The sequence below is a fragment of the Rattus norvegicus genome, chromosome 12, assembly GCF_021556685.1.
Source record: "Rattus norvegicus strain SHRSP/BbbUtx chromosome 12, alternate assembly SHRSP_T2T, whole genome shotgun sequence".
In the NCBI taxonomy this organism is placed as follows: domain Eukaryota; kingdom Metazoa; phylum Chordata; class Mammalia; order Rodentia; family Muridae; genus Rattus; species Rattus norvegicus.
The window spans coordinates 17,597,762-17,622,411 of record NC_141545.1 but is presented as its reverse complement, the minus strand read 5'-3'; the positions used below and the strand labels follow the sequence as shown (position 1 = coordinate 17,622,411).

Sequence of the window (24,650 nt, the reverse complement as noted above, 5' to 3'; positions counted from 1 at the left end):
AGGAAAAGCTGTCCCTGGAGCTCCTAGGGGTGTGTTCTTTCCCAGAAATTCTCACTGCTTACATAACCTGGTTTGGGGAGGGTATCTTGAGAATACTCTTAAGTTTCAGGAACTTCCTGGGACTTGCAGGTTTTATTTCTGAATGTTTCAGTTCAGAGGCAGCAACTGCAGACGTTCTGTCTCAAAAAAGCTGGGTTTGGGACCTAGCCTGGAGAGATGACTTAGCAGTTAGGGTATTTTCTGTGCAGTCGTGATAACTTGAGTTTGGATGCCCCCAAAATTCACCTAAATAATTGTCTGATGGGTATAGTGGCCCACTTGTAATTGCAGCCACAAAGGATCAAGATGGGGTGGTAAGGTATAGCTGCCCCTAGAGATCCTTTCTTAAAAACCAAATGAGAACAGACAAAAGAAGCAAAATAAAAAAAGCACAGCATTTTAGTATTGTAGAAGACAATTTAAGTTATAATAATAAGAGTCAGTAAACGAAATAATTGCTTAACAAAAAAGAAAAAAAATAAGCTGCCTAGCATGCCTTGCTGTCAAGGACAAACAATTAGAATAGCACACAGTTCAGTTCCCAAGTTTCTTCCCAAGTTTACTATGAAAATTTGGCCACCTTTGTTCCTGAAGAATAAAAAATGAAGAAAAGGAATCGATCTTAAGCCAATGAAGCTGCCCCCGGTAATGTGAGGCCGGGGAACTGATGTCAATGCTGGATTCCAGGGGGAAATGAGGCCAAGGTGGATGGCACTGAACACTGGGAAAGGCAGAGCTTGAAGGACAGTGTCTGGGCTTTTGAAAATTTAATGAAGGCTGTGACTTGCCACATAAAATCCTCCTGTTTGCTTGGGCAGAGTGGAGCCTGGAGCTTGCTAATCTGTTCAAGATCCTCTCTATTCCTAGGTGAAATTAGATTTTTTTTTTTTTTTTTTTTTGGAAACCATTACTTTTCCTTTCGTGACTGTGAGCCCACAGGGAGCTAGCCGGCTTCCTCTCTGTGCGTTCCCCAGACTGGACCAGACCCCTGACCACATGTAACCTATTAGTCCAGTCTCGGTCTGCTGGTTGTCACCACTGTGTCTGCGTTCTTTGACTGTTATCAAAGGAGCTGGGAACTGTAATGTCCGGGATCTGGCCTCAGCCAGAGCTCGGCAGTGTGGGCGGTCTTTTTCCTGATCATGCAAAGAGGAAAAGGGCCAAAGGAAGAGGGCGTCCGAGAGTAATGGTGCATGTCTGCTAATTCCTGCATCCAGAAGGTTGGAAGGAGGCCACTGAGGCCAGTCTGGGTTACACAGGAGATGCTGTAGGACAGGAAGGGAGAAAGAAAAAGAGAGAGAGGGAAGGAGGGAGGGAGGGAGAAAGACAGAGACACAGAGAGAGGAATTAGACACTGATTAATCCCAGAAGGCACTAGATTGGTGGTTCAAGGTCATCCTTGGCTGTGTATCAAGTTCAGGGCCACCCTGGGCCACTTGAAAGAAAGAAAAGGAGATAGGAGAGAGGGAGGGAGAGAGGAAGGGAGGGAGGGAGAAAGGAAGGAAGGGATGGAGGGAAGGAGGGAAGGAGGGAGGGAAGGAGAAAAGGAGGGAGGGAAGGAAGGAGGGAGGGAGGCAGGGAGGGAAGGAAAGAAGGAAGGAAGGAGAGAAGGAAGGAAGGAGGGAGGGAGAGAAAAAAAATTGATTTAGACAGGCCTTGGCTGTTGTGCCCTTAGTTCTAGAAGAGGCTTCTGTCTGCTTTCATAGACTTCCTTGGGCAAGAGAAAGATGAATGTATTAAAAAAAAAAATCCCAAGCTCGATGGAATGTGCACATTCTTGATTTCTTCAGCTACTTCCTCCATAGTTGAGAGACTGATGAATGGGTTTCAACATGTTTTCAGAGTGTCTTCCACTTCTCCTGATCTGTCCCTCCAGCAATTACCTGGTGTTTTCTCCCCTTCTTACATGGCCACACCCCGAGGGAGACTGTAGAGACAGATTACAATCTCCACACAACTGAACAGCCAGTCAGGCACGAACCCGCCAACGCAGGGACGGTTATAAATAGGAGAGGGATCATAACGTGAGAGTCGGTCCTTAGCATCTGTCCTGGGCTCCCTTGAACCAGAGCGGGGCGGGGACGGCTGGGATGGGAAAATATTTATATAATGACTTCCTTGATGACTTTCCCCCTTCTGGTCCACCAATCCCAGGAAGACAAAAGCTTACTCTTTTTCATCTTTGTATTCTGAGTCCCGAGGGCGGGGATTTAAGAGGTGCCTAAGGGTAGGTAAGGTAGTTCGGTGGGTAAAGATGCCTACTGTCATGTTCGATTCCCTGGATGAGGGTTTGAGTTTGATTCCCCAGGACCCACACGGTAGAAAGAGAGAATCAACTCTTTTTTTTTGTTTTTTTTTTCTTTTCTTTTTTTCCGGAGCTGGGGACCGAACCCAGGGCCTTGCGCTTGCTAGGCAAGCGCTCTACCGCTGAGCTAAATCCCCAGCCCCGAGAATCAACTCTTGAATCAACTCACGAGCGTCACGGGAGTGCCCCCTCCCCCCACACACATGCAATGAAGAAAATGTAAAAAGATAAAGTGGAACGTGGATCTGTTTTCTGACACAGTAATTGAACAATGTGATCATTGTAGTCAATATAATTATCTTGGAGGATGTCGGATGCCTTTTCGTTCTTCTTTTTCAGAAGAGTCCTTTTACTTAAAAATTTACTTGGAAAATTTTCGGTACCCTGGCTGGCCCACTACTGAAGGCACTGGTATCAAGCTTGACAACCTGAGTTAAATCCCAGGACTCACAAGGTGGAAGGGGAGAGACAGTTCCTGTAACTGTCCTCTCGCCTTCACACCAGTGCCTTGTCCTGTATGCACTGCACCCTACAAATAAACAAATATAGTAAAAAGATTTAACATTTGAGAAAACCACTCAAAACCAGCTATAATTGAGTGTCTTAATGACTAACGAGAGCATTACATGTCTGAATATTGAAGGCACAACAGATATCTTTGTCAGATTTATGAAATACCAGAAAACATTACTTTTAAAAAAATCCAATTTTTTTCTTGATATTGATACCTGTGAATTTCGAAGGCCTTCTGATTCCTTTAAGAAACAGCAGAGATGACACCCACAGCCTTTATCATTCCCCCAATGTTCTTTTGTTTGTTTTTGTTTTTTGAAACAGAGTTTCTCTGTGTGCCCTTGGCTGTCCTGGAACTTGCTATGTAGGCCAGGCTGGCCTCGAACTCAGAGACCTGCCTAACTCTGTCTCCCGAGACCTGGGATTAAAATCATTCGCCATCGGGGTTGGGGATTTAGCTCAGTGGTAGAGCGCTTGCCTAGCAAGCGCAAGGCCCTGGGTTTGGTCCCCAGCTCCGAAAAAAAAAAAGAAAAAAGAAAAAAGAAAAAAGAAAAAAAAAATCGTTCACCATCACTACCCGGCACACTGAGCCATCTTTTCTCCCAACACTCTTTCAGGCTCTGTCAAAATTGGGGCTTAGGCTCACCCATGGGGAGAATGCACGGTGCTTACAAATAACTCTTGTATCCATTATACTAATGGGATTGGATTGGGGGATATCAGAAGCAGTTTTCTAGATTTGGACTCTGAGAGATGTACCTATCGGCCACAATCTAAGAAATAGAAGTATTTTGAATTAATACTAATATATCATATTATGTATTACATTATAATATATATTATATATATATTTCATGATCACTATGTGTGCATATATGTATGAATGTGTGCATGGGTGTGCTATGGCACACATGTGGAGTGGTCAGAAAACAACTTGCTAGCGTCCATTCTCTCCTTTTACCTGTGGGTCACGGAGATTGAATTTATTAAATCGGCAGCAAGCACCTCTACCCTCTGAGCCATCTTGCCAGCCCAGCCCAGGGATTAATATTGAAAAGCATTTATAATTGATGAACCTGAGTTCAAAGCTCCACCCTGGGACATTATCATTTTCAAAGAGTGCTGTTTTTTTTTTTGTTTGTTTGTTTGTTTTTTTCTCAGAAGCGGTTATCTTGAGATAACAAAATGGCCAGGAACAGGATCAGGAAGCCAGAGTTTTGTTCATCAGGACTTGAACCTGCATCTCTTCTGACTCTCAGTCCATTTCTCTGTGGATTTGTCACAAGCAGCTAAACATCTTATCAGCTTGCAGAAGCCTATCTTGCAGTCTAGGAAGCAGCAGAATATCCGGGGTTATAATTCTTGAGGTTATCAGGAAATTGGACTCTTTGAAATCATCCTTTAACCTTGAGCAAAAGGTGAAGGCTGTCTGCTTTGACAGATGGACGATGGAGGAAGCATCCTTTGATTCAACGGGCAATTTGTAAATATGAAACAGTTGCTGGGAAATTTTATTACAGACGAACCATCTCCTCCCTTATAATGTTTGCTTTTCTTTAATGCAATTTAATTCGAGCAGAAAGGCTCGGGAGGGTACACATGCAATGCTAAGGAGAGGTTACTGGAAACGAGACATATGGACTGAGAGAAGCAAGCCATAGATTTGGAACAGGGACGAACTGAGGCGGTCTGCCCAGCCCTGGGCTGTGCCCACGGGAAATTGAATTCAGAGCTCCCACTGCATCATAAATCCAGGGCAGCTGGCAGCAACCCAAGAGAGACTAAAGCTCAACTCCAAGGGCATCTGACGCCAGGCCGGCCAACCTCTGTAATCAGGCTTTTTGAGAGCTGGGCCCCAGCTGTGCTGGACTGGGATTAGGGTTCAACGTCATGACTACATTCATTTACAAACCTCGATACTTTGTTAATTTTAAAATGCATCCAATCCGCAGGAAAAAGAGACTCCATTTTCATTATACACCGAAGGGATAAAAGGCTGGAATTACCCTAACATCTTGAGGATGAAGAAGGGAGGAGGTGGGGAGAGGGAGAGGCTTCTTCACAGTGGGCTCATTTTCAGACGATGATGATGACGATTATTATTATTGTTATTATTTCAGACAGGGACTCACTAGGTATCTCTGGCTAACCTAGAACTCACTATATAGACCAAGCCCACGAAGAATTCATAGAGATTTGCTTGCTGTCATCAAAGCATCACACCCAATTTTTATTATTTTTAAAATTATTTTTTAAAATAAACATTTGAAAAAAAAATTATTTAGCTGGGCATGTTGGGTCATCCTTTTCTTTTTCTTTTCTTTTTTTTTTTCCCCTTCGGAGCTGAGGACCGAACCCAGGGCCTTGTGCTTGCTAGGCAAGCGCTCTACCACTGAGCTAAATCCCCAACCCCTTGGCTCATCCTTTTAGTTCCAGCATTCGGGTGTCAGAGGCAGGAAGACCTCTGAGTCGAAGGTTAGCCTGGTACACACAGAGAGTTCCATGATATTGAGGGCTATGCAGAGAAACCCTGTCTCAAAAAAGTTTTTCTTTTAAATTTATTTTGTGTGTATAGGTGTTTTGCCCGCGTGTATGTATGCACCACAAGCATGCCTGGTGTCGTTGGAGGCAAGAAGAGTGTTCCAGATAACCCTCATATGAGTACAGGTGTCTTTGGAGGCCAGAAGTATCCGATCCTTTTTGGAGCTGTAGTTACAAGGGTTCTGTGAGTGCTGGAAACAAACTCTGGCTCTCTTCAAGAGCAGAGAGTGCTCTTAACAACAGAACTATCTCCTCACACAATTATTACTGTGTGTATGTCATGTTTGGACGCCCATGCATGCTGCGGTCACAGTAAAACTTATAGTTAGTTCTTTTCGTTGAGCCAATCATCATCAGCCTTCCCTTCCAGATCTTTTCCCACTCCCCTACTCCATGCACTTGCGAGTCGCAACATAGCCATTTGGTTTTGTAGAGCGGGGCGTCCTCGTGCTCCTGATAGACACGGCTTCCTCTCCAGGATGCTCTAGAGGGGCAGACACCAGGTTCGAAGGAGGGTGCAGCGCTGCAGGATCCAAGTCTCTAGGCTAAGCAGCTACTGCAGCTACTGCAAGGCCGGGCGGAGTCTGGAGGGCGGGACCACTAGGCGTCTAGTCTCCGCCCACACCCACAGAGGGGGGCGTGGTTTATGTCACGTGACGGCGCCGGAGCAGCGAGGCTCCGCCCGGCCCTCCGTGGAGGCCCGGCCGCGACCCGGGCCGCGCACGCTGAGGAGCTCCTCCGTTCTCCCCGCGACCACTTCTCCTAGTCCCGGCTTTCAGCCCAGTCGCTCCCGCCGGCTCCGGGCTCGCCGGCTGGCTGGGAGTGGCCTCAAGATGGACGAAGGCGGTGGCGGTGAGGGCGGCAGCGGTGAGTGATGGAGGTGTGGCCGGCTCTCTGGGCGGCCCTGAGGCCGGGGGTCGCGCTGTTGAGAGCCCTGGCTTGAGATGTGGGGCCGGGTGTCGGGTGGGTTGGTGGCGACCGTGGGGAGGTGCTCGGGGTAAGGCCGGGACGCGGGCTTCGCAGCGTTGGTGAGAGGACAAGTCGGAGACCGCAGGGTCGTCGCCCAGCGCGGTAGCGGGTCGCGGGTTCGAGGCCAGGGTCTTCGCTGCACAGCTCCAGGTCGCCTTTCCGAGATGGGAGCACATTGCGGGGCGACCTTCCCAGCGTCTCATTGCCAAGGGCGTCCACGCCCTCCCTAGTCCAGCTGTTTCGGACGGGCCCCTCTCCTTTTCAGCTCTCCTCAGGTGTCTGGAGCTTGGGAGCTCGTGGATGGGGAGGGGAAAGTTTTCAATTTGGACGCCTCGGGGCCCGGGGGTGGGGTCTGTTGGATCGGTCCGGGGGAGAGGAGGAAGGTTGGAAGTCATAACAACGTCTCCGGGTTTTAGATCAGAAGTACTCGTTGGGAATGGCTTAAAGGACATGAGGGACAGGCAGCTCCAGTCCAGGTCTGAGTATGCATTTTTATCAAATAGAAAAAAAAAATGCTACAGAGAAGGGGTGGGGTGCAAAAATAAAGAGGGGGGCAAATAGCTGAATGATAGAATAATTGTCTAGCATGGCCCTGAGTTTGTTCACAACACCACCAAATGGAAAATATAATTAAGAAATTAAAGGGGTCAGGTGGGATCTCTCTAAAGCCGAGGGTGGGAAGCGGGAGCCACAGCCAACAAGGCTGTAAGACTCCAGGACAGGTGTGTGTGGCAGACACCCTTCCTGAGGTGGTTATCATTTCTCAGGGGCAGACACCCTTCCAGAGGTGGGTTATCAGTTCTCGGTGTTGCTCAGGCTCTATGTGCCTGACTTTGAATTCTGTCCTCCTGCAGATGTGCTGGTTGCAAATTACTCAACGGATTACAAATTCCTGTTGTATCATTTCATGAATTTGGTTTCCCAAAACATTAAGAGTCCCCGTTCGTCGAGTGGGTCTTTGATTGAGAAAGCAAGGGGTTAATAATGTACCCATCATTTTTACCCAAACACCCCAAGTTGAAGCTGTCTGGACTTTGAGTAACGATCTTCCTTTTTGCTGACAGAATGATCAGAGTCCCATGTAATAAGGGAGTGTTTAGGGGGGAAAAAAGTCTTAATTACAGGCTGCTGGAGCAGCTGCCTGTAAGAATCAGCAATATTGAAGACTTCCCCGTGAAGTGGTTAATCAAGGTGCCTTCTAGAATTCCAGAGCTTCTCAGATTTTTTTTTTCCTTCTCTGTGAAAGAAACGGGGTGGCTGGGCTGGTAGGAAGTTGGCACTCCTCGTGGCATTTGCCAAGTTCAGTTCTCATAGTAAAAGCCAGGGGTAGCACAGTGGCACCGAGTGGGTGTTTTGTTTGTGAAAAGAAAGAGCCCAGTTGCAAACCCTCCTACAGACCGGCTGCGGGGCTGGAGGCACTGGATCCCTGTGGATGCCTTGCCTTTCGCCTATATCACAGTTTGACATAGTTTAGAAAAGACAGGACAGTGGCAATTGGACATTGGAATCCAGGAAGCTGAATTGGGGACGGCTTTGCAGGTGCTGCAGTCTGTTGAGTCAACATGTGAAAGATTTGAAGGTAAAAGCAGATACAGTGGGGGAAACTTAGAAGCCAATGTGTTTCAGCAGTCCCTGGAATTTGAGAAGTATAATGAAGGTCAATATTAAAGTAGCAGGAAGGCTTAAAGCTATCTCTGGACCATTAATGTCTCTGGATATATTAATGTACCAGAGAAACACTCTTAAAATTAAAAAAAAAAAAAAGATGTTCAGTTCAATGATACTGCACTGTCATGGCCAACAGTTAAAAAATGAGACACAGTAACCGCGACCAGGTAAGGTTACTTCAGGGAGACATTACAAATTGACAGCTGGAGCTCACTCTCCAGGAGCCACATGGTGGAGGAGGGCCCTGCCGCCCACAAGTTGTCTTCTGACCTCCTCAGGCAAGCAGCAACAAGCTTGCGCACACATGCAGTTTTAAAAAGTTACCAAGGACAAGCAGTTCTTTTATACATTCTGATCTAAACAATGTAAATACTGCTGTCATTATGGATTTTCTCTTATATTTCCCAGGTTTTTTGAATAAGAACACATGCTTTCAAATTTAGACCAAAAAAAAAAAAATCTGGGCTTATAAAAGATCCACATATTTTAAACATACAGCGTGATTTAATTCACCTTCCTGGAACATTTGACAACAAAGAGATTTATTGATTTTTTTTTCTTTCCCTGCTGGAATGCCAGACAGTGTGCTATGTGATAGAAAACGGCTTTTTAACTTTTATTGATTCAGCTTATCAAAAAAAAATCTTTCCTGCTCACATTGTGGTAAGATACTTACGGGTGCTTTGGCATCTTTTTTTTTTTTTTCCCCGAGAGTTGGGGACCGAACCCAGGGCCTTGCGGCCTGCTAGGCAAGCGCTCTACCACTGAGCTAAATCCCCAACCCCAGGAGAGACCTTTAATCTGCATCTGGGAGCCCTGTTTCAGCTTTCTTAGAAGATTAAAAAAAAAAAAAGCTAAATGTATTCGAATAGTAGTTAGAGCAGAGGGGAAGGTGACTGGCAGGGTTTTCTTTATGGTTAGTGCGTTGGTCAGGCAGAAAGGACTTCAGGGATGGTCGTTTTTATAACTGAACTTCTTGTCCAGGCTTTCGTTATTTGTTCTTTGCAGTGCTCGATAAGGCAAGGATGGCGCATGAATGGCTGGAAGGCGGTTACAAGGAGGGGCGAGTGGGGTACGAGATTACAGGAACACATTGTTCCTTGGACTGTGTGCAGAGTGCAGTGAAGGTGTTTTCCCTTGCCTTGGCACTTGGTACCGTTCAGTTCTTCTAGAACAGTTCTTGAACTAGGCCTCTACTTAGAAAGTAACTGGCTAGTTTGGCTCGGCGCCGTCAGGAGATCCTGGTTTCTGAGTGTGCCACTGGGACAGGTTGAGGGGGTGGGCCTGCCTTGTACCGGATGCGTTCCCATCTGGGTGGATGCGGGCAGTTTGTGCTCAGGTGCTCTGAACTTCAGGGTTCTCAGTAAGCGTGAAGGTGAGCTTGGCTGAGATCTCAACTTTCACCTGTCAGACAAGTGCTAAGCCTCAAGTTTGAAAACAGTGTGTTAAGGCCATTTTAGCCTTCGCTGGCGGCAGTACAGATTAGTCACCGTCTCAAGAAGGGTTAATGTACTCCGGGCCCTGTTAGCTTGGATCTGTTTCTTGCCCTTGCCTTGGGGAGGGACCCTGTCCTGCTGGTGCATTTTGAAGACTCTGGAATGACTCTTCTCTAATGAGTCTTCTTGAATGAGGTGAATGGTCTTGCCAGGCTGGGTCTGGCCAGTGGGAGCTACTAAGGAGTTTGGAAGCTGAAAGAATGGAGAAACCAGGTTCTCCTGTAAATGTTCTTGCCCCAGGCCGTGTCTCTGCAGCTGCTCTTCCTTTATTTAGGATCCTGCCCCAGCCACAGGGCCTCTGCTTTTCTAGCTCCTGTCCTTCCTAACCTCCAAGCTCTGGAAATGCTTTCTGCCTTTAGCCTCCCAACAGAAGGGAGAGCTTGTGGCTCCTCCTGGTCTCTGGGTTGTCTTACTGTTTCCTGTTTTTCTGTCACATGCATAACCAATTCCCTAGGCCAATTTCCCTCAACTTTAGAACCTTAAAGAGATGACTGTTTACCCTGTTTAGACCCTGATATCTACGGGAAATGCTGGGTATCTTCTAAAATCACACAGTAAGTCCTCAGATCCAACAGTGCAGCTCTAGGAATTTAACAGGGGAATACATTTTTATTTGCGTGAGGCAATAAAAGCAAAAGATTCTTCATTGCCTTCAATGTCTGTTAGCAGAAAACTTGAGAGAATACACTCTTAGTATAGGGGATGGTGACTGAAGCTGCAGAGTTGAGGGAAGAGGCCACTGAGTTGATCCAGACAGACCTCCATGATGTTTTACTAAATTACAGAAGCAAAGTATGAAAATACGTATTCTATGCTAGCTTCTTTTTTTTTCTCTCTCTTCCTTTCTTTCTAAAGAAGTGCTGGGAGATGAATGAACGTTTTCTGCAAAGTTAGACAAGGAGCTAAGAACAGTGATCACCTGTTCAGACAGGTTGGTGAATTTAAATGGGGGGGAAATGTTTCATTCTCTGCCTTTTTATTTCTTGCAATTGGATAAAGTTGAAATAAATCTGTCCTCACCTTGCTAAAATTAGAAAACAAGTTCCTGGGAAAAATAGTATCCCTCTAGTCAGAAACCCCTCCCCCTGCCTTTTTTTTTTTTTTTTTTTTGGTTAGGCACAGCAGATGCCTCTAATCCCTGTGCTTGAAGGCTGAGGCAGGGGGCTTGCAAAGAGTTTAATTCCAGCTTGATCTACAGAGTGGGTCCTAGGACAGTGTGGGTTACAGAACAAATCCTTCTCAAAACAAAACAAGAAACTGTTTCTACAGAGCCAGGAGTGGTCAGGGACACCTTTAGTCCCAGTACAGAAGATAGAGGCTGGTGGATTTCTATGAGTCTCATGTACATAGTGAGTTCCAGGTCAGCCAGGACTATGTAGAAAGACTTTGTCTCAAAAAAACAAAACAAAATACCCCCAAGATAAAACTCTCAAAACAAAAAAATAAAATATACACCTATCCCTACAAGAGAAAGGAAGACATCTCTTTTTATAAAGAGATTTACATCTCAAAACTTCCTTTTTTGAGGAAATTTCCATAAGATAAAATATTTATTAAATAGAATACAGTATGTTCCCTAATGCATTCATTGTATTTATAGACACTGGGAACCCCTCTACTTTTGAGAGTTGTGATGGACAGGTGCTTTTAGAGTATGCATTGAGCATGCTCTAGCTATAATCCAGAGTCTGTCTGATATAGTCTGTATCAAGTGGTAGTTCTATGTTTGTCACAAGGGTAGTCATCATGAGTAAGGCAGGTAAACTTCCTGTGTTCATGGAACTTATGTTTGCATGGGGAGACAGATTTAAAAGATTTCCAAAATAATCGAAAATTATTCTAAATGTCTTAAAAGAGATCAAGAGGTGACCAGAAGGGTGCTATAGGTGGGAGAAAGCCATTGGTCTAGACAGCCTCTTGGAGGAAGGACTCCTTCAGAGTCAGCCTATAGGGCTGTTGAGCCAGGCAGTGACCAGTGTGTGGCTTTTACTCACAGTGCAGGAAGCCCATTTCAAACAGGACAACAACATTGGATTTCTGTTTCAGTAAGTTTATCTAATGTTTATATAATGCTTTGTCAGATCCTGTCCCTGTGCTTTACATATCTTGATTGACTACACTGCCAAGTATTACTAGCTTCAGACAAAAATGGAGGGAGAGGGGAAGCTAAGTACTTTGTTTCAAACGTCACTGCTAGTAGGTGGTGGAGCCATGACTAACTTTTACCTGTGTGCTTGTTTGAGTCTGTATTCTTATTTCACTTTACTTTTCTCTAAGACAGGGTTTCTCTGCATCCCTGGCTGTCCTGCAGCTCTCTCTGTAGCCTGGAAGTCACAGAGATCCACCTGCCTCTGCCTCCCAGAGTCACAGTCTGAGTGAAGAATGGGTTGGAGGAAGAGCACAGGGTGTGGGCACAACCATGAGGAGGTTGCCATGGTTCAGGCGACAGTTAATTCCAGCTGCTGGATCAGGGAAGCAGTGGTAAAAGGGCTAAAGGACTACCACTTGTCTCCATAAAAACTGTGTGCAGTGGAGGCAGAGGCAGGCAGACATCTGTGAGTTCCAGGCCAGCCTGGTCTGTAGAGTGACCCAGATTCAGAACAGACAGACAAACTGTCACATACCATATATAATTAGTAGCCAGCTCTTGACAGCATGCGGTGTGACTCTAGGTACTATTGTACTTAAGTCCCTCATCTCAGTGTGCAGCAGTGTCCTCCTCCTGGTTACTCCAGCCAATATACGATGCTATCTTTCACGTCTCCGCCTTAGCCTTCAAACACCCTCCCCACCCAGCTCCTCCTCATCCTGTTTACACTATAGTATCCCAGCATCTATTACAGTAGAAAAATTAGTGTATGTGTAAAATATATAATATATAAAATCAGCATATACAATGCATATTAGTATATGCACTAATTTATGTACTTTAATATATGCTAATAAAGAACCCTTTTGTTCTCCTTGACCCTGTCTGTAGGATTTTTGTTTGTTTTGTTTTTGAGACAAAACAATGGGACCTGCTTGCCTCTGTCTCCCAAGTGCTAATATTAAAGGTGTTTGCCACTACATCTGGCCCCTGTATAGCCTATCTTCTTTATTTTTTAATTAATTAATTTATTATATATGAGTACACTGTCACTGTCTTCAGACACACCAGAAGAGGGTATCAGACCCATTACAGATGGTTGTGAGCCACCATGTGATTGCTGGGAATTGAACTCAGGACCTCTGGAAGAGCAGTCAGTGCTCTTAGCCACTGAGCCATCTCTAGCCCTAACCCATCTTTTTTTTTTTTTTTTTAAGATTTTTTTTTTTTTTTAATTTGTGGTGTGTGCATGTGCGTCCACCTGCCTGCCCGCCTGCCTGTATATCTATAGAGGTCAGAAGAGACCTCCCTGGGAAGTGGAGTTAATAGGTGGTTGTGACCCCCCCCCCCCCCGGGAGCTGGGGAAGGAACCCAGGGCCTTGCTCACTAGGCAAGCGCTCTACCACTGAGCTAAATCCCCAACCCCGGTTATGAGCTTTCTAACTAGGTGCTGGGACCTGAACTCCGGTCTTCTGCAAAAGCGGCTAGCGTTCTTAGCAGCTGCTCATCTCTCTCCCCAGCCCCAGCTCTTGCTGGCCCAACATTTCCAACTACCCTCTGTTTCACTAGACACTTCCTGGTGTCTTTGCGGGTAACCCCTGCCTCAGGACCTTTGCTCAGCTACCCCCAGGCCTTTCCTGCTGGCTGCACCTGGTACCTTCCTGATTTCATTCAGCATTTTGTGACTGCATTGTTTCCTTAGCACAGTGCCCTCCCTCAGGCATCACCCAATGTCAGTCTTCCCCTTTTCTCCACTCTCAGTTTCTTCTTCTAGTTCCAATTCTCCGTACAGCACCCCTGCCCGTTGTGTGTTTGTTTATAGTCGACTTCTCTCATAGAATGTAAGTTGTAGCCAGGCATTTTGGCCTATGCCTTTAATCTGAGCACTTGGCGGTTAGAGGCAGGAAGGGCTCTGTGAAAACAGGGCTACATATCGAGATTCTGTCTCAATAAAATAAAATAATTTAAAAGAATGTAGGTTGTATGCATGAAGAGATATTATCTGCTGTTGTGCCATTAAGATCTAAAATAAAGCTCTGTGCATCCGTGTACACTAGGCCTCAGTAAAATTATTTACTTATTTTGATATGGTCTATATGTGCAAATGTATGTCTGTGTATGTAGAAGCCAAAGATTAATGACTTGCGTTTCTCATAGCATACATATAGACACACTTTTTTTTTTTATAAAAGAACTATTCAAGGGCTTTCTGCCTTAAAAAAAAATGATTTTTTTTTTGGTTCTTTTTTTCGGAGCTGGGGACCGAACCCAGGGCCTTGCGCTTCCTAGGCAAGCGCTCTACCACTCAACCCCCCCAAAAAAGATTTTTATTTCATGTTTGTGTTTACTTCAATGTGTATACTTGCAATGCCCACAGAGGTCAGTAGAGGGCACTACTTCAGGGGACTGGAGTTACAGGTGGTTGTGTGAGTGCTGGGAATTGAACCCAGACCTTTTGGAAGAACAGCCATTGCTTTTAACTTCCAAGCTACCTCTCCAGCCCCTCAGATTGTCTTTTGAGAAAGTTGCTCACGGAACCCAGGGCTCACCAGTTGGCCGTTGAGCTCCTGGGATTTGCCTGTCTCTGATTCCCCAGCACTAGGCCTGCAGGTATGCAGGATCTTGCCTAGACTTTTCCTGGATGCCTGGATCTCAGCTGGAGGTCCTTAATTTGTGCAGCAGGCCCTTCACGGTTGATCTATCTCCCAGTTTCAAGTCAGTGCGGTCACAGTTGTACCGCAAGCTCAGATTCTATTCTCTGTGCTTTTCTGTCAGTAGAGGCAGCCATTAGGATTTGTCGTGAGGTCCTGTGGTTTTCTTGCTATGACAGAGGTGTGTATATGTATGTGAGTCTCCTTTTTAATGGTGAAGCTAGTGTTGACTGTATGGCTGCTTGGACGCTTGCACACAAACGTAAGATGACCCAGGTGATGGTAGAGACTTTGTTTGCCTCTTTTACCTGCCTCACATTCTGTCTGTCTTTGTCCTGTTTTGAGCTCTGACATGCTGATTTTCTATGGATGTGGTTACAGACAATGCTGAGATGAGCTTGGCAGGCTCGTGTCTCTTCATAAATGTGTGAGGCTTTCTGACTCTTGTTTCTGGGTCTGTGTTGGCATCACAGCCAGCAGTTATGGTTTTCCTCTCTCTCGGTTTTCCTAGATTTCCAGCAGATTGCCGTCTCATTAGGATCTGGTGAGTACTACTCTGATTTCCCAGCAGCCCCAGCATTTTAATCCGAATTCATGCTCCAGCTCTTACCTTAATGTCTACTCCTCTCAGGAGTAAGATACATTGGAGCACCCTTTTTCTTTCGCAATATGGTGTGTTTTATCTGGACCTACGTCTGCACACTACAAGAGGGTGTTGGGTTCCGTTGTAGACATCGTGAGCCACTGTGTGAGTGCAGGGAAGTGAATTCAGGACCTATGGAAGAAGGTAGTGCTCCCAACCTTCCAGCCGCCACTCCAGCCCCACAGCTGTAACTCTCGTTGCTTTTTTAGCAGGAAAAAGGGGGTTCCGAAGGCTCAAATGGACACACTGACAGTTTGGAGGGTTAGCAGTGCAGGAACCTTGCAGTTGGAAAGTGATTTTTGTTTTTTAGCTTCTGTGAGTAGGCATGGAGAGCAAAGAGAGGGTTCATGTTTGTTTTGCCAAAAATGTGTGTGCCTATTCCACCTTCAAAGACTACTTTTACTGAGTGTACAAGTGTAGGTTACCTAGTTTACTCCAAGGGAAGGGGCTCTTCCATCCATTACTGTGCATGGGCTGCCACTGCCTCTGGAGACGTCAGTCTGTCTTGCTGCTCCTCTGAAGCTAGTACGGCTCCCTCCACAGCTCACAGCCCACAGCTCACCTTCCGCTGGCTTCTTGTTTGCCTTCAGCCCTGCGGGGCCCAGAGGGGGCTTCCCTCTAATCTCTCCTGCTTAGGATGAGTCAATGCTGCTGATTTTCTCTGTGGTAGGGCTGTGTTAAGGCTTGATCTTAAATGAGATGTGCAGAATTCTCCGTCATTGTCTCTTCATTGATCCTTCTTCTGGGACTCTGATTACTTGTAGTTGGGCGTGTCTTCTGTGTTGTCATGTGTGTCTGTCTGAGACGAGTTTCTGTGCTCTTCATTATTTAAAACTCTGTGTGTGTGTTCATGTGTGTGTGTGTGTGTGTGCACGTGTGTGTGTGTGCACGTGCATGTATTCATGTTTGTGAGTGTGTGTATGTGTGTGTGCATGTGTGTGTGTGCACATGTGTGTGTGTGCACGTGCATGTATTCATGTTTGTGAGTGTGTGTGTGTGCGCGCACATGTGTGTGTGTGCACGTGCATGTATTCATGTTTGTGAGTGTGTGTTCATGTGTGTGTGTGCACGTGTGTGTGTGCACGTGCATGTATTCATGTTTGTGAGTGTGTGTATGTGTGTGTGTGTGCACGTGTGTGTGTGCACGTGCATGTATTCATGTTTGTGAGTGTGTGTATGTGTGTGTGTGCGTGTGTGTGCACGTGCATGTATTCATGTTTGTGAGTGTGTGTGTGCACGTGCGTGTGTGTACACGTGCATGTATTCATGTTTGTGAGTGTGTGTGTGTGTGCACGTGCATGTATTCATGTTTGTGAGTGTGTGTGTGCACGTGCGTGTGTGTGCACGTGCATGTGTTCATGTTTGTGTGTGTGTGAGTGTGTGTGTGCACGTGCATGTGTTCATGTTTGTGAGTGTGTGTGTGCGCACATGCGTGTGTGTGCACGTGCATGTGTTCATGTTTGTGAGTGTGTGTGTGTGCACGTGCATGTGTTCATGTTTGTGAGTGTGTTCATGTGTGTGTGTGTGCGCACATGTGTGTGTGTGCATGTGCATGTGTTCATGTTTGTGAGTGTGTGTGAGAGAGAGAGAGAGAGACATGTTTCTGAAGTAATGAGTTTGTGTGGGGAGCAAAAGTGATTGCTTATGCTGAAAATGTGGGTGTGGCAGCAGGACCGGAGCCGTCCTTTGGAAAGACGTTGATGAGCTTAAAGAAACTGATGGAAGGGTTTGAAGGAAGTGGGTTTGTCAGTTTCTAATACAGGACTGTGATAATACAGGACAATTTTTAAGTAGAAAACTTTGGTTTTTTTCCCCCTGCTTTTTTGGGACAGTTCTGAACTATATATTCTTGTTTTGCGTCAAACTTGCTATGCAGACCAGGTTGGCCTCAAAGTTATAGAGCCTGCTTCTGCCTCTGGAGTTCTGGGAATATATCACCACATCTAGTAGGGATTTTCTTTTAAATTAAAATTGTGTGTGTGTGTGTGTGTGTGTGTGTGTGTGTGCGCGTGCGTGTGTAGGCCAAGAGAGGATTTTGCTCTCCAGGAGTTAGAGTTAAAAGGCAGTTGTGAGCCACCAATACATATTGGGAACTGAACTTTGGTCCTTTGCAAAAGCAGTAAGTGTACTTAACTACTGAGCCATTTCTCCAGCTCTTTAAACATTTTGAAAGTAGATTTTTATCAACCTAGCCTAAAATCTACTGAAGATACATAAAATATTTTGACTTTTTGGGAAAACAGTAAATGATTTAAGTAAGGGTGGAAAATGCCTCTTGTCTCCATCAGACTTCTGAAATGAACTGTGCTCATAAACTTTATAGTTGACGTCTGGCTCTCAAATGGCATGATAAGACAGACTCAGGGGATTCAGAAATGTTGCATACTCTATCCAGTAAGCTTTTATTTCAGATAAATGTCTTTCAGCCCTGAGTAAATATTAGAAGAGACACACTCAAGTCAACTTAGTTGGCCAAGATGATTCTGTAATTTACTTTCACAGAGCAAATTGACTTTCTGGGCTGTCTCAGTTCTAGTCCGTCACCGGGAGCACTGTTCAAATAGGGGCTGATAAAGCTCCTGCACTAAGCTCCCAGCAGACAAACATACTTATGTAATTGATAAATAAACTCAGAAATGTGCTATAAAACTAAGCGTTTTGATGATGGCTGAAAGGTAATTACTAACTTCCCTCCCCCCTGTTTTCATCCAGATGTTTGGCAACTTGGAGAAAACAGTCTTACTGCAGTCTTAAATTCACTTTCATGGGAACATATAATATTCCCCGTTTACTTTGGACAGCGGCATTTCCTATTTCTGCGGACAGATGCATATGAAACACATGCTCTTGGAGTGGCGCTTGCGGTCCCCTGAGGATTCTCGGAAGGAGGAAATGGGCTGGCCTATTTGGTTGCTATGAAGTAAACACAGTCTTGTTTTCTTTCTTTTTTTTAGTGAACATCTGGGTTGCATTTATCATTTCACATTCTGGAGGTTTACAACCACAGTTTGATAATATGAGGGTTCACTAAAGCTGCAGCTATTCAGTTACTTCTAGAGTCGAGTTAAATAGGGTGGCTGATGGAATTAAGTAATCCTTTCTTCTCTGTAAAGCAGCACCTCAGGGATACTGTGATTTGAAGCCATAAAACCGGGACCTAGGTATTGGTGGGAGGGGAGCAGGAGAGAAGGATTGAGCAGCCTGTCCCTCCTCCGTGCCCTGCTTCTGGGGATCTTGTCTTCATTGCTGTGTCTGCCCTCCTGTCACAAGTCCACCCTGTTTTCTTCCTCGTGCTTAGAACCAGGAGTTGTGCAGAAGGTATCTCCCCATCAGCACACCACAGAGTCTGATAGTCTAGCCTTTCTGCTTATCACCAATCCCAGGGAGGCGGGTCAGCGTTAGTAGAGGGGTTTCTTGGAGGGAATTTCCCACTTTAAATAACCGCCTGGGGGGATACGGTTCTTTCTATTCACTGGGCGTCGTTGAGCTTTGATGGCCAGCCAGTTTACAGGCATGGTATCCTTTATGCCAGGTGAGTTCGAAGGCCACACTCTTACAGATGATGACTTTGCTGGATTAATTCCCTGGTAGCCTTGCTGTCTCTGCACTTCCTGTCACACGGGGCAATAAATTCCTTATTGGAATGGCCAGGAAGAGAGAGGCGGTGTCTCTTAGAGTCAGAGGTGACTGGCCTGAGGCAGTAGGGCAGCAGGGAAGTTTCCTTCTCTCTCACTCAGCAAAGATCACATTGCTGTAGAGAGCAGAGAGAAAAGCATTTTCCTTTTCTGTAAGTATATTAATCATTATGTACTTTTCTTTCTTAAAACTGAGGTAGGTTATATTTTCTTTGTGAGATTAACACTTTGTTCTACAAAAAATATATAAACAAAATTATGTTTTTGTATGCTTAGGATATATTTATAACTGCATTTGGCAGACATCTATGATTACTGTTCTGTCAAGCATAATTGTTTTTTAATTCAGTGAGGAATAGTGGTGCAGGCATTGACAACATAGCATTCTGTTAGAAGACAGGACTCTCTTTTAGTTCTCAGCAGAAGGGAAATAAAGGAAACTGATCAAGAATGCCCTTTGCCAAATTTCACTAATTAGATTAAAATCTTTCTGAGTTGAGAAGAGATCAGACAAATGAATTCATTTTTGTTTGTGTTAGAGTATGGGAAAATAGAGGATCGTAGCGTCTTTTAGATGTTTGGCCTGCTCACATGACAAGGCTGTATATCCACGTGTGGGAGGCTGAGTGATTGCAGACTCTAATTCAATACAGACTGCATTGTTGAGAGAGAGCATGAATGATTTGAGAAGAAAAGGATGCCTTTCACCACCATAGAGAGAGAGAATCTTCATGTAGGACAAGCCTCTACAGCTCTGCCTTTTCTCAGGAATCAGAGGCTGTCTGTACTTCCCAGAGCGACATGATCGAAAGCTCCGTGTTCTTCTTTTGTAAAGGCTGGCTCTGTGTAGTTTCTTTCATCTGAGATAGGGCTGGGCTCTACACTAGTCCCAGGGGTAGTGGAAGGCTCGTACTTCCTTCCCTCCTTCCCTTCAGTCTGCTCTGCCTCTTGGTCTCCAGACTTTATCCCATGGCCTTCACTCCTGATGACAACCGTTAAGGGGAGCAGAGTCAAAGTGGACATATGTGTCCCGCCCTCACTTGGCTGCTGGGCTAGAAGTTCTGTTCCATAAAGTGCCTTAGTAATGTGGTTGGACATGCAGAACATGACTAATTTTCTTTTTAAATCTGGAAAGAACATAAGCTCTTTCCCCCGGGATCCTGCCACATTAATGCTTTGGCATTTGGTGTTTAGATTTTAAGGCTCTGCTAACCTGGACATCGCCTCTACCTCTCTCCTTCACGGTTGAGGATGATTGCGCTTGCTGTCTTCCTGTCAATTTTTATGAATTATTTTGGTCTTGCATCTGAAGAGGGGTGGAGATCATTTATTTTAGAAGAGGTTTCATGGAATACCACATCAAAAACTTGTATTTATTTGGCTTTCCGGATTTACTTATAAAAGGTTTTGATAGGGCAGAAAAGAATTCAGTCTGGTCAAGCAGACTTAGTAGCTCACAGTGTGAGGCTCGGGGCTCCTTCCTCAGCACAGCCATAGTGAAGCACGGTGCAGGCAGCCCAGAGGTTGAGAACTCATGTGCTCTCAGAGCTGCTGCATTAGCAGAACATGTCCTCCAGAGCGCTCCAGTTTCAGGCGTTTGGGGTGGCTGTTTTTTGTGTTGCTTTTAGTGGATTAGTGATGGAAGATACAGGAACGGGTTTTTACAGGTGTGTCTTTTCCATAACCAGAGAATTGTAAGTGTTGCTGGTAGGGCGCCCACCTGTCGCTGATAAAAGAGAAGAAGGCTGGCAGGCTCGAGCTGCCACACTGACCTGGGCACACTGTCACATACAAGCCAGAGAGGCTGGCTTCTATTCTGTGTGGATTGAACTTGATGTTCTTTTTTTTTTTTTTTTTTTCCGGAGCTGGGGACTGAACCCAGGGCCTTGCGCTTCCTAGGCAAGCACTCTACCACTGAGCTAAATCCCCAACCTCTGAACTTGATGTTCTTAGTTGTTAATGTTTGAAATGTGCCTTTCCTCTTCGTCCATGTAGAGATAGTGACTTCCATGAGTTAACTGGCGTCTGGAACTGTAGGATTGCCACAGCACTTGAGCCTTTTCCGATACCAGCTCTCATCTTCCTGGCTGACATGATTGGAATTGTACCGCTGGAGATAGCCGTGCAGCCATTCCTCCCTAAGACACGTCCCGTTGTCTGTGACTTAACAGTTTTACCCATTTCCTATATTCTAGGTCAGGCACTGACAATAAATCAGTCCTCTCCTTCATGGCAGAAGTGTCGGCTGTGAAGTCTGAGACTTCCGAATCCTTGTCTGTACTTTGTGTTCTTACATGCATAGACATGTATGTGGGCATGCTGACCCTGCTAGTTGCACTTGGCATCAACATATATATTGTTTCTATTTCATTTGTGTAAGTTACTTTCCTTGAGCTTTAAATTTCTCATCTGTGAAGTAAAAGGTTTAGAACTCTAGGTGAAATCCTCAAATAGTGGACAGGTCTACCAGCCCTCGTTGTATTAATAAGCCCCTTGCCTGACCCGCTTCACGGGGCGAACAAGAGTGAGCTGGAGTAGCTTCTGTTTTGGGGGTGCAGGAAAAACATGACTGGCAATGTAATTTCTCTCCAAGCTGTACTTTGCATGTCTTTAAGTATACATGTTTTAAAAGAAGGCTACAACATATAGTCCTAACATTTATCATTGAGCCGTTAAGGTCAGAGTCAGCAGTTCAGTCAAGTTCCATTTGTTAATGTTCTTCATCCGAATTGCTGACACTTTGTTAATTTTCTTCCTCTTTCTATAATTTAAATGGTATATGTGTGTGTATGTATGTGCAGACAAGCTATATGGTATATGTGTGAGTTGCCATGTGGGTGCTGGGACTCTAACCTGGGTCCCCTGGAAGAGGAAGCCAGTGCTCTTAGCTGCTGAGCCACCCATCCTTCCAGCCTGGCTGTTTATTTTTTTTACATGTTAAGTCTGATTAAGATTTCTGTCATATAGTCTTTCAGTTCCCCTCTTTCTTGATGAGTATGGTCGCACTGCCTCCTGTTCTTTGTGTACTGTAGACTAGATTGCCCATATGAGCCAGAGATATACTCTGCTTAGTTTCTTCATAATGCCACTGTCATTACAGATATGTTAAAATCATCGTATAAATTCAGGGTCAAAGTTGTATTCATTTTTTGTGGTTTTTGGTAAATGTGGCCTAAGTTAGTCACCAGAAGAAGTGACCAGATAGCTCAGATGCCAGTGGCCTGGGTGTGTGGATGAACTTTGAACTGGCTGGCCCACTGGCTTGTTAGACTCGTACCTATATGCAGGTGGTTACTGGTCTGGTTTAATATAGTGAAGATTTTATTTGAATATTTGGCCAGGGTTTTACAGTGAAGGGAACTTAGACAAGCTGTAGTTCTATAACATAAAAGAGATTCTTCGACATTGTGTCCTGGGATATAAGCAAACTTGAACTCTCTGTGGAAAGTCTTTTTTCCCTCCCTTGGTGCCTTTCCACGGCCTTTAAAAAAGAACTCAACTGTAGCTGCAGCTGAAGCCAATACAGGATCCAGCTGTAACTTTTTGTTGTTGTTCTTACATCCGGTGATGGCCATAGCAAACTCATTGTATGAAAATTCAATAAAGGAAAAGGGCAGGGTGGGAAAAAAATGACACCGTATGAAAGCATTCAAGAAATAGCAACAGGATCTAGGAGTCTCCTGTTCAGAGGCTGATTTAAATTCCATTCTGAAGTATTAATTCTGTTTGTGACTAGTCTAGTAGGCGTTTTAGTTTTTTTCCCTTTTAATATTATGCACACACCATGGAACCAGAGAGTGTACGTGAGGCTGACACATTTTCAGTGGGAGGCAGAAAATAGTAACATGTGAGAACCCAGAGGACCCAACTGCGCCTCATGCAAAACAGAGTGAGAATTCTTCAAAACACGCTATGGGGTGACGGTGGGTTAGAGCCAGCACCACTCCGCTAAAGAAAGCCAGGTTCGCTTTCATTTTTTTTCCTGGAATATTCCTATGTGTGCATTTACCATCAAGCTATTAAGTTCGGAATCAGCAGTTCAATGAGAATTTTAATTGGCATCTGTTTAAGTCTGTCTACTAGAAAGTCGTTGGATCTGGGCATCTTTTAAGAACCAACCTATATATTCTCACCCTGTAACTGAAGGGAAATAGTTTTGTGATTAGTGGACTGATTGGAAGGCTAGTGGCTTTCACACACTTGTGCATCTCGTACATGTTGTTTTTCTTTTGTGTGTGTGTGGGAGTCACATTTCTCATATTTCTTCTAATTGTAGCCAGACATCCTGTTTGGGGGCTATTTGAGACCAGTGCTGCCTGTGAAGCAATCATGCGGTCTGTGGAAGCCTTCTTAGTCTTCTTAGATTTGATTTTATAGGCAGGTTTCCTTGAAAACCCCCATGTACTATTTTTGGATCTATGTGTCTGTGGCTCAGGGCATTAGCAGTACATACACATTAGCACAGAAATGTCCACTGTCTAAAGGCTCTTTAGACTTATAGAAAAGCTCTGGCAGTGCTTTTGCGGGTATAATGGGCTAGCTAGCACTGCTGGACAAATTTAAGGGACCAGAGTCTCTTCTTATGACTCTTAATGACAGTGTTGCTGGGTCTGTGCCAGCACTGGCAAGATTTCCAAGCCTTCTTATCTACTTTACAGTACGGTGGCCCTGTCTCCTTGGTCTTCCTAAGTTGGTTTTCTGCCTCCACTGAGAGGAGCAGCTTCACAAGGGAGACGCCTCCTGCATGCCTCCCACTTGCTGGCTCACCAGTGCTCCCTACCTTTTATTTGTTTAAATTAGAGTAGTCTGATAGCTCGCTTATTTATAAATGGTTGTCTTGCTGGGGTTTTGTTTTGTTTTCTATATCATCAAAGATCTGTTAGTTTTATATCTTAAAAGCTAACAGGAATCAGGATTGTAACCTTTTAGTTTCTTTGGCAATAAAATGCCTATTTTTTTTTAAAGCACTAAAATTCATGTCATAACAGTAACATTTGGTGGGGGACACAGTGTTAGGATTGACCCAGGGCCTGGCCTTGCATTTGCTAGGTACAATCCCCCGCCTGTAAATGCCAGCCTTTTAAAGTTTGCAATTGAGGGCTTGGATGTAGCTCAGTGCGTAGCACGAATGAATCAGCATTCTATTCCCAGTGCTGCATCGACTGGATGTGCTGCTGAGATCTGTAATCCCAGTGTGGGAGGGCTGGGGTAGGGTATGGGGGTGGAGGTAGGAAGATGAGGAGTGTAAGTACTCAGAGGTCAGGACTAGCCTGGTTATATGAGACACTTGTCTCAATTTTTTTTTTTTTTTTCTCGGAGCTGGGGACTGAACCCAGGGCCTTGCGCTTGCTAGGCAAGCACTCTACCGCTGAGCTAAATCCCCAACCCCTACTTGTCTCAATTTTTAAAGACGGTGCACTATCCCCACCGTCCCATTTTTATCACCTCAGAGGCCTGTCCTTATCTCCAGTCTTTCCACCTGGCTACTGCTTATCTAACTCATTTCATGTGAGTGTGGTTGTACACCACAGGGCCTTGGTGCCTGACTCCTTTCCCCTGTCAGGGTCATTTGTGTTGTGGCAGGGTTCAGCGCCCTGGGATCATGCAAGCTGTAGACCCAGCCCCCAGCATCTCCTGTGAGGGGAGCGGATTGGTTTGAGTTGTTAAAGTGCTTGCTGTACGAACAGGATGCTTTGAATTTGATCCCCAGAACCTAAATTAAAGCTGGACAGGCGTCTGCATCTCCAGGACTAGGGGCTGGAGAGAGGTGGAGAAGTCCTGGGAACTTGTTGTCTAGCCAGCCTAGTGAAAAGGCAAGCTCTAGGTTCATCAGTTTGTACCAAAGAATGAGGCAAGGGCTGACGCATGGCTTAGTGGGTAGAAGTGCCTGGTGCCTAAGCCTGAGAACCTGAGTTCAGTTTCTGGAGCTCATGTAAGAAAGCTGGTGTGGTAGCCAGCAAGCGCCCTTAATCCAGCACTGCCCTGTGAGGTGGGAGGCAGAGCCAGGAGAGCTGTGCAGACGTTCTCCATCCAGCCGACTGCAGAAACGGGGGAGAGCCTGCCGCAGCAAGTGGGAGGTGAGGGCCAATCCCTGACAGCTG

General features: G+C 45.3%; 1 protein-coding gene across 3 annotated transcripts in view; it reads left to right on the top strand.

The window, feature by feature from the left end:
* The first annotated feature begins 6,110 nt into the window (after positions 1-6,110).
* Positions 6,111-24,650, top strand: part of Cyth3 (cytohesin 3) — a 93,427-nt gene continuing 74,887 nt past the window's right edge. For 2 of the 3 annotated variants that reach the window (XM_087577583.1, XM_087577582.1), the window contains exon 1: positions 18,594-18,701. Coding sequence is in view for 1 of the 3 variants with exons in the window: in NM_053912.2 (NP_446364.2) it covers positions 6,232-6,265 (34 nt within the window). In the remaining 2 variants the exon portion in view is untranslated. 3 annotated transcript variants of the gene reach the window in all.